This window comes from Sinocyclocheilus grahami, unplaced genomic scaffold (assembly GCF_001515645.1).
Source record: "Sinocyclocheilus grahami isolate Dianchi unplaced genomic scaffold, SAMN03320097.WGS_v1.1 scaffold1163.1, whole genome shotgun sequence".
Classification (NCBI taxonomy): domain Eukaryota; kingdom Metazoa; phylum Chordata; class Actinopteri; order Cypriniformes; family Cyprinidae; genus Sinocyclocheilus; species Sinocyclocheilus grahami.
In genome coordinates, this window is record NW_015506342.1 from 41,697 (window position 1) to 51,664 (window position 9,968).

A 9,968-nucleotide genomic window follows, 5' to 3' on the forward strand; every position below is an offset into this window, starting at 1 on the left:
AACCAATGATATGCAGCCATTTCTTCAAAATCCAGCGAACCAATGATATGCAGCCATTTCTTCAAAATCCAGCGAACCAATGATATGCAGCCATTTCTTCAAAATCCAGCGAACCAATGATATGCAGCCATTTCTTCAAAATCCAGCGAACCAATGATATGCAGCCATTTCTTCAAAATCCAGCGAACCAATGATATGCAGCCATTTCTTCAAAATCCAGCGAACCAATGATATGCAGCCATTTCTTCAAAATCCAGCGAACCAATGATATGCAGCCATTTCTTCAAAATCCAGCGAACCAATGATATGCAGCCATTTCTTCAAAATCCAGCGAACCAATGATATGCAGCCATTTCTTCAAAATCCAGCGAACCAATGATATGCAGCCATTTCTTCAAAATCCAGCGAACCAATGATATGCAGCCATTTCTTCAAAATCCAGCGAACCAATGATATGCAGCCATTTCTTCAAAATCCAGCGAACCAATGATATGCAGCCATTTCTTCAAAATCCAGCGAACCAATGATATGCAGCCATTTCTTCAAAATCCAGCGAACCAATGATATGCAGCCATTTCTTCAAAATCCAGCGAACCAATGATATGCAGCCATTTCTTCAAAATCCAGCGAACCAATGATATGCAGCCATTTCTTCAAAATCCAGCGAACCAATGATATGCAGCCATTTCTTCAAAATCCAGCGAACCAATGATATGCAGCCATTTCTTCAAAATCCAGCGAACCAATGATATGCAGCCATTTCTTCAAAATCCAGCGAACCAATGATATGCAGCCATTTCTTCAAAATCCAGCGAACCAATGATATGCAGCCATTTCTTCAAAATCCAGCGAACCAATGATATGCAGCCATTTCTTCAAAATCCAGCGAACCAATGATATGCAGCCATTTCTTCAAAATCCAGCGAACCAATGATATGCAGCCATTTCTTCAAAATCCAGCGAACCAATGATATGCAGCCATTTCTTCAAAATCCAGCGAACCAATGATATGCAGCCATTTCTTCAAAATCCAGCGAACCAATGATATGCAGCCATTTCTTCAAAATCCAGCGAACCAATGATATGCAGCCATTTCTTCAAAATCCAGCGAACCAATGATATGCAGCCATTTCTTCAAAATCCAGCGAACCAATGATATGCAGCCATTTCTTCAAAATCCAGCGAACCAATGATATGCAGCCATTTCTTCAAAATCCAGCGAACCAATGATATGCAGCCATTTCTTCAAAATCCAGCGAACCAATGATATGCAGCCATTTCTTCAAAATCCAGCGAACCAATGATATGCAGCCATTTCTTCAAAATCCAGCGAACCAATGATATGCAGCCATTTCTTCAAAATCCAGCGAACCAATGATATGCAGCCATTTCTTCAAAATCCAGCGAACCAATGATATGCAGCCATTTCTTCATAATCCAGCAATATAATATCAGAATGATTCAAACAAGGGATTTTCAGTCAGAGATTTCAGCAGAATTCTGTTCAGCACACGTACAACTAATAAAACAGCTAAACTGTATTGAAATGTTGGTGATAGTTAAAACACAGAATATACTGAAGCTTAAATACAATTCTATGAAAAATATAAATAAATTCTTTAAGAAAGTATGCCACATTTAGTAAATCTAGAGGCATATGTGTGTTTGACCAGCAGATGACACTAATGCCAGTTTTTCCATGAAATGAATTATGCTTCAAAGTGATTACTTCAGTTTATTGACAGAAATACTTGTTTGTCTCATCTCTAAAGCAAACTATGCATCTTCTTATTAGGGACGCATATCAAAACAATAAATGCTTTTTAATTTGCACTACATGAACACCAAGCCTCAACACTGTTACAAACTCATGTTCAAGTTCATGTTTATTTCTATTGCAGTGACATAGTAGAGATTTTTGAAGTAGACAAAAATGAGAGGAAAAAACATATTCTAGTCCACGCAGAGTATAAAAATAGAGTCTGGGTTAAGAATAACAGCATTCTTGAGATGCCTGCCGTCGGTCCCTCCCTGAGTCTGACCAGAAGCAGAGCGATGCAACACGAGAAACACGCTCGCCTTTACCAATAAACACAGCATGGAGAAAAACAGCAGCTTCTGAGATCCAAATCAGAGGTGAGTAATATAGAGAATCTGTTGTTTTGTTCAGTTCAGATAGTGAATGCTGTTAGACAAAGCAATCATTCAAACTCATATCTGCTAAAATCACATTTCAAAACATCTGACACTATTGCTATCACTACTTGCTCTTTTCTTCTGGCTTCTCACAAGTAAAACACTTTATTTCAGTTACAGTGCATTCATTACTACTGGTTAATTACTAAAATGTTATATTCTATAATAATTTATAATATTATGATAATTGTTTGCAAAATCTCTGCCACAATATCAAGTTATGCATCGCACTGAAACAGCCTCAAAGAGAGTCTTTCAAACATATTGTGTTTCTTCAGAAGATCTCGCTGCTTATTTTCATCACAGTCTTTCGTTAGGAAGATAACGATGATGTTCATGTGCAGTAGATTTACTGGCAGACGTGAGAAAGAAGCTTTAAAGAAAGAAAGAAATCAGGTAATGCAGTTTCCTTAAATTAAGTTAGCTTTTTGTTACAGATTAAATAGTTCATTTTCAGGTCATTGCATGTTAAAGTAGATCATAACAGATATTACAGTAGGCTTTACAGAATAGCGTAATATTTAAGTCAATATCAGAGATTATTCTTTAGTTTAGGCTTCATTTAAAGGCATAAAAGGCCAAACATAGAACTAAAACAAATAAAATAAAACAAGCAAAAAACAGGCCACTTGTTGAGCTACAGAGCGCAGGTTTTATTATCCTCAGGACTGAGATCTCATCACAAACTGTCCTTAATTTCTCAAAAGGTTTTGCAAAGACGTCACTTTCACTGTATTGCAGTGCTACATGAATGATGAAATCAGGACAGAAATATAATTAATGTGTACTTACAGTCCTGTGAAAATGTTCACCCCTACAGTTCGAGGGCACTAAAATCCTCAGATGCTAATTAGTAGAACATCATTACAGAAGAAGGCCACTGCATTATATAAAGCTCAATAAACGGGTCTTGTTATTATCCTCAGGACTGAGATCTCATCACAAACTGTCCTTAATTTCTCAAAAGGTTTTGCAAAGACGTCACTTTCACCGTATTGCAGTGCTACATGAATGATGAAATCAGGACAGAAATATAATTAATGTGTACTTACAGTCCTGTGAAAATGTTCACCCCTACAGTTCGAGGGCACTAAAATCCTCAGATGCTAATTAGTAGAACATCATTACAGAAGAAGGCCACTGCATTATATAAAGCTCAATAAACGGGTCTTGTTTGATCATAAGCATTGATGTATGTGATACAGTAATGCAAGCGGATGCTTTTTCACAGCTCTGTGTATTATTAGGATATTCAATATAATCATGATGATCATAATAGATAGAATAATACATATTCAAATTAATGTTTATTATTATCCTCAGGACTGAGATCTCATCACAAACTGTCCTTAATTTCTCAAAAGGTTTTGCAAAGACGTCACTTTCACTGTATTGCAGTGCTACATGAATGATGAAATCAGGACAGAAATATAATTAATGTGTACTTACAGTCCTGTGAAAATGTTCACCCCTACAGTTCGAGGGCACTAAAATCCTCAGATGCTAATTAGTAGAACATCATTACAGAAGAAGGCCACTGCATTATATAAAGCTCAATAAACGGGTCTTGTTTGATCATAAGCATTGATGTATGTGATACAGTAATGCAAGCGGATGCTTTTTCACAGCTCTGTGTATTATTAGGATATTCAATATAATCATGATGATCATAATAGATAGAATAATACATATTCAAATTAATGTTTATTAAACAGATTTCAATATAACATGATATTAAAATGGGGAGGGTTCCAAAAATAAACCATATAGGACTTAAAAATAACACAGGTCTGCATCTTGAACTAAAATTTGCTGAGCTGCAAAAAATATATATATGCACACTTTTATACAAACACGTATGTATATAAATGTCAAAAGTTTAGACTCTTAATGACAGAATATTCAAAATGTATAATTTAGCTTACAGTTTGCAAAGGAGTGGGAAAAAACATGTTCAAATACACTATATAATGTTAAAGAACTTTACACAGACACGTTTTTAAATAGCTTTTTCACAAAATCTGTCATTTTCTGTGGCTGCTTGCAGTAAAACCTCCACAGATCTGGCTCATGCTTTCTTCTGTCTCTGGCCATAATTCAAACCTTGAAATGATTAGATATAAAAAATAATGTCTTCAGAAGCATTGATACGTGTGAACATGGGCTGAGAACTGATCAGAGAGTTGTAATCGGGCAGGAATCAAGTCTTTGTGGCAGTTTTTCTGCTGATTAAGGGAGAATATAAGACTTCTTCACCTTGCTAATGGGTGTTGAAAGGAAAACTGCTATGAAATATAACATATTTTGTGAGAAAATGTGATATGCACCAGCAAAGCAGGCACTAATTTTAGAATTAACACTCCAAAATTAGTAAGAAACAAGTACTGGATTTCATTCAGTAAATATGATGCAGGGAGGTGTAATCAATACGGATCTTATGCGGTCATGTAATGTGAGTAATCGACAATATTTTGAGTACAATAAAATTGATTTTATATTTCTAATGCCGTGCCACATTTTGCTCATAATTTTAATATATTGTAAATAAATTAATATATAGTCTAAATAATTTTTGGACTTGATGTTTTATCAGTAGATGGAAAAGCTGAATGCGAGCCCTGGTACCTTGCTTTATTAAAGGGAATGGGAAATTAAGGAGCTTTAGGTCATTCATTCCAAAAATTCTAAACATTGTTTGCATGCATTTGATTGCATATGTGTTTTTAAATCAAATCAGATGAATGTATAGTCATCTAAAATATATGCACCATTGCATTGATTAGACAGAGTTAGATTGGATCAGAAGATCTGAGCTGACAGAGACAGCGGCGCTCCTGATAATGACGGCTGGATTACTGAGGTTTAGAGAGACTCTCTGCTAATGAGGTTGGCTGCATTAATGTGAGTTGGGAATAAAAGCGTTTAACAGGAGCAGATGAGACTTTCACAACACGTTGCACTGCAAGACCTAATGCACAGATCACAATATTTTGAGAGATAATGTTTATATGAACTCACACTATAACACTGTAGGCTGACAACAGCACGACTGTATGTGTTTGCTTTGTGCTAGTAGTTTTGTAGTAATTTGTTTAACAGAAACACCTGCGAATATAACAAGAAAATACTAAAGATATAACAATATGTTTTTAGAAGAAGAAATATGTTGAAGGAACTGATTCAAATGAGCTCTGTAATACTGAACCTTTTTGTCAGCGGGGTAATTAGCTCACTCAGATGCATCCTGCAGTCAGAAGAATCTTAATTATGAAATGTTATTTGTGTATCACAGTATCAAAACAAAGGCACACACTGACATTTACTCTAATCGTGATGAATGTCAGTGAGCATGTATCGTGCTGATACACGCAAGCAGCTCATGAATACAAGAGAAAAACAGCAAGAGGAGGAGGAGAGATGAAGAAACAGAAAAGAAAGAGTGTGTTGCAGAGGAGATATTCTGCATCACACTGCTGTAATCACTAGTAAGGATTGGTGTGGACTGATAAGAAGAGATGTGAGATACAGAGAAGCTGTGTTGAAGGAAGATGGCGAGCAGCGGAAGACGATTGGTTGAGCTGTGAGGAGGTGTGGCCAGAGTCTGAATGATTTGTTACTGGAGAGAGAGAGAGGCGAGAGACTGTGCTTTCAGAGCGTGTGTGTGTGTGTGTGTGTGTGTTTGAGAGGGGTGTATGAGCACAGGAATAATCGCAGGAGAGACACAGAGAGACGGGGCGGTGTGGATCCTGTTCTGCGGCAGCTGTTGGGTTCTTCATCCCGTGAGGATCAGTCTCTGCTTTATACCTGAAGTGAGCACCGCTTGACGCAGCGGAGGACAGAAAAGAGTCGAAGGAGTGAAGCTGTTAACACTCAGCTGGACCTCTGAATCCTGAAGAAACCTTCCCAGCTGAGAGGGACAAAGACGGTAGAGGAAGAAGCATCAAGAAGCGGCATGGATAAGGGATGTCGAATTTAAGGAAAGAAACTGACTGTAGGTTTGCCAGAAAATGAGAGCAGGATAAGGGAGAGGTTGAAGAGATGATGCATTGGGGCACAATTGAAGATTGAAACCTTGACTGGCAAAGCAGGACAAGCCTCTGTGTATTAAAAAAAGCGTGTTGGTTCATCTGTATTCATCTGTTCATTCATGCTGTCTGCGAAACCTTCAGATGATTTGGAGGTCAAGAAAATACTGGATTTTTTTGCACAGTCCAGCCGTGAGCAGGACTTCTCGTTGCTCCCCTAGTAGGTGTCCAACAGGACAAGGGTTGTTTATTTGTTAGGAGGCCAGGCCAGAGGCATGAGGGCCAGCATGCACATGTCAGAAATAAATCGGGTCAAATGCATGGTTATAAAGAGGTGATCTGCCATGCATCATTGTGGTAAGATATCTTCTCTAATGAAGCGGTATTAGAGCACCTATGCCATTGATTGAGGGTCCAGAAAGGATTAATTGCATTGCAGGAAATTATTGAAGTGCATCTGAAAGATATTGAATCAGCAGTTTAAAGTGATTAAAGACTGCTAAGGACTGTGGGTGGACCTCTGTTGGACTTTATCGCTACACTTCCTAACGTTTCCTTGCAGACCAAAGACAGCTGAGTTCCTCATTTAAAAACTGTATACCCTGATTCATCAAAAAAACAAATAATGGCCATGTTTTAAGGGTTGTGGGCTTGTGCTTTCCAACTTGCCGTCATCACTTTTCTGGTCCAGCCGTGAGCAGGACTTCTCGTTGCTCCCCTAGTAGGTGTCCAACAGGACAAGGGTTGTTTATTTGTTAGGAGGCCAGGCCAGAGGCATGAGGGCCAGCATGCACATGTCAGAAATAAATCGGGTCAAATGCATGGTTGTAAAGAGGTGATCTGCCATGCATCATTGTGGTAAGATATCTTCTCTAATGAAGCGGTATTAGAGCACCTATGCCATTGATTGAGGGTCCAGAAAGGATTAATTGCATTGCAGGAAATTATTGAAGTGCATCTGAAAGATATTGAATCAGCAGTTTAAAGTGATTAAAGACTGCTAAGGACTGTGGGTGGACCTCTGTTGGACTTTATCGCTACACTTCCTAACGTTTCCTTGCAGACCAAAGACAGCTGAGTTCCTCATTTAAAAACTGTATACCCTGATTCATCAAAAAAACAAATAATGGCCATGTTTTAAGGGTTGTGGGCTTGTGCTTTCCAACTTGCCGTCATCACTTTTCTTACTTTGTGACTCCAGTCTTGCAAAAGTGGGGATCATTTGGCCCCTGGGGGTCCGGGCTGCAGCCCCGGCCCCAGCCCCCAAACCAAAAATGCGTCGCTCAAGTACAGATGAAACGCCGTACCGCCGGAGTCCCTCTCTGGATAGTAAGTCGGGCTCGCCGCCGCTGCGCTACAGCGGGGAGTACGAGTACCACAGCTCGCCCTTCGTCTTCGGCCTTCGTACCACACCAGGCTCAAAGCAAGCTAAAGCCAGCTACACCACCGCACAGGGCCGGAAATATGTGGTGTTTTACCTCGACCTGTCCTTCATCTTCCTTCTAGAGCTGCGGCGCTGCAGGATGGCCGAGGGCTGCCTGAGGGCCCTGAGATACGGGATGGTTTTCTTCAATCTGCTCTTCTGGGTGAGTCTGAGTCCTGTACATTTCATCTCTGCTCTTATTCTGCTCAAATGGGTCTGCTTGAGAGACAATGTTAAAGGAAATGTTCACTCAGACAGTTCAGTATTTACTCATGTCGTCCAAAACCTGAATAATAATAAAAATCTTTATTTTCTATAGTGCCTTTGAATGTTACATCTCAAAGTACATCATATGAAGATTATAAAATATTCATTCAAAACACTTAAAAATAAAATAATGTAGAATTAATACCAAAAATTTAAATGAGTTTTAAGGCAAGGTTTAAAGATGCTAAGAGATTTCGCTTGACTTTTCTCAATAGGTAAGGAGTTCCATAGTTTTGGAGCTAGTGAAGAAAAAAGCCTGATCTCCAATTGATCTTAAACAGGTTGACAGAAGAGTCAACAGACCAGTTTCAGATGAGCGAAGATCATAGCGAGTTAAAAGCTCAAACAAATATTGAGGTGCCAGACCATGCAAAACCTTATAAGGAATCATCAGGATTTTAAAATCTACCCTAAACCTAACAGGTAGGTAATGCAAGGACTCCAAGATAGGAATGATATGATCTCTAATCCTAGTTCTAGTTAGGATTCAAGCAGCCGAATTTTGCATGACCTGCAATTTGTTTAGGGTAGCTTTTGAAACCCCAGCCAACAAAGCATTGCAATAGTTAAAGGTTTAGTTCACCCAAAAATTAAAATTACCCCATGATTTACTTACCCTCATCCTAGATGTATATGACTTTCTTCTTTCAGACGAATACAATCAGAGTTATATTAAAAAACATCCTGGCTCTTCCAAGCTTTATAATGGGAGTGGATGGTAGGCCAAAATTTTAAGTCCAAAAAATGTAACCAATCCATTATAAAAGAAGTCCACACGGCTTCACGTTAAAGAAGAAAGTCATATATATCTAGGATGGCTTGAGGGTAAGTAAATCATGGGGTGAACTAACCCTTTAATACGGGAAAATACAAAAGTGTTAATCAGCATCTCAGCAACAGGGAAGGACAACATTGGATGTAATCTGGCAATATTTCTAAGATGAAAGAAAGGTGTTTTAACAGTTATGGAAGGAAAATAATGCCATATGTCTTTGAAACAAAAAAGCACATTGAATAGCACTAATGGAAAAAATAATGCATTGCATTAACAGTGCTTGCATTTTAATGCCTTGTATTTCCAGGGCTTGCATTTTTAGGTCCTGAAATTTAACATAGTTGTCTATGGCATTATTTTTCTTTCATAAACAGTATTCTGAACATGAGGCTCAAATGTTAGATCACCCCCAGATTTTTTAGTTTTAGTTTAGTTAGAACCATCGATAGTTAAAGTAAGCAAGCCAGCTTTACGTTATTGGTGGGGTGAACCAAAGAGCGTGATCTCAGTCTTTTCACTATTAAGACAAAGAACATTTTGCGACATTTATTCTTTTATCTTGGAAATACACTGAGAAGTCGGCGGCAATAGCCTCGTGGACAGCGTGCTGACATAAAGCACCGTTGTGCTTCGGGCGTCCTGAGTTTGAGTCCCGATCACATCTCCTCTCTCTCCCACTTCGCTTACTGTCTAATAACTGTCCTATCATAATAAAGCAAAACACACACACACAAAATACATTGAGAAAGGAAATCCACTGTATCATCAGGTTCTGAATGTCTGTAAATTTGAGGGTGTATTCACACCTGTCTTGTTTGGTTTGAATGAATCGAACTCAAGTTTGTTTCCCTTGGTGCGGATCTTTTGAGGTACATCAGGGCTGCCCAGTCCAGTTCTGGAGACCTGCCTTCCTGCAAAGTTCAGGTCCAAACCAGATCAAACACACCTGAACCAGCTAATGAAGATCTTCAGGAACACTTCAGGTGTGTCTGATCTGGGCTGGAATGGATTTCCATTGCTCTACATTATGCTCATACTCTTATGTTTTTTTTTAGAAAAGAAAAGCATTTAGAATCAGTTGTGTTTGTTTTTAGCTGCCACTGTCATTTTCTCACTGGTGTCACTCATATGGTGAATATACACTTCAGTAATAATAACCCTTCCTGCATAAGAAGAATGACCGTAAACGTGAAGCATGACGATATCAGCTCTGCTCACACTGCTTCTGTTACATCTGTGTTTTTGTGTGAGAGTGTGTGTCTGTGTCTGTGTGTGTGTGAGA

At 38.7% G+C, this 9,968-nt stretch overlaps 1 protein-coding gene across 3 annotated transcripts in view; it reads left to right on the plus strand.

Moving 5' to 3' along the window:
- The first annotated feature begins 2,067 nt into the window (after positions 1–2,067).
- The window catches only part of LOC107567495 (tetraspanin-4), a 34,483-nt gene continuing 26,582 nt past the window's right edge, over positions 2,068–9,968 (plus strand). The window contains exons 1-2 of one of the 3 annotated variants that reach the window (XM_016253191.1): positions 2,068–2,136; positions 7,728–7,807. In XM_016253191.1, the coding sequence (XP_016108677.1) occupies positions 7,745–7,807 (63 nt within the window). In that variant the 5' untranslated portion in view covers positions 2,068–2,136; positions 7,728–7,744. Of the gene's footprint in view, positions 2,137–5,470; positions 6,446–6,914; positions 7,808–9,968 lie in introns of those variants that run through there. The other 2 variants (XM_016253190.1, XM_016253189.1) reach the window with 2 other exon arrangements.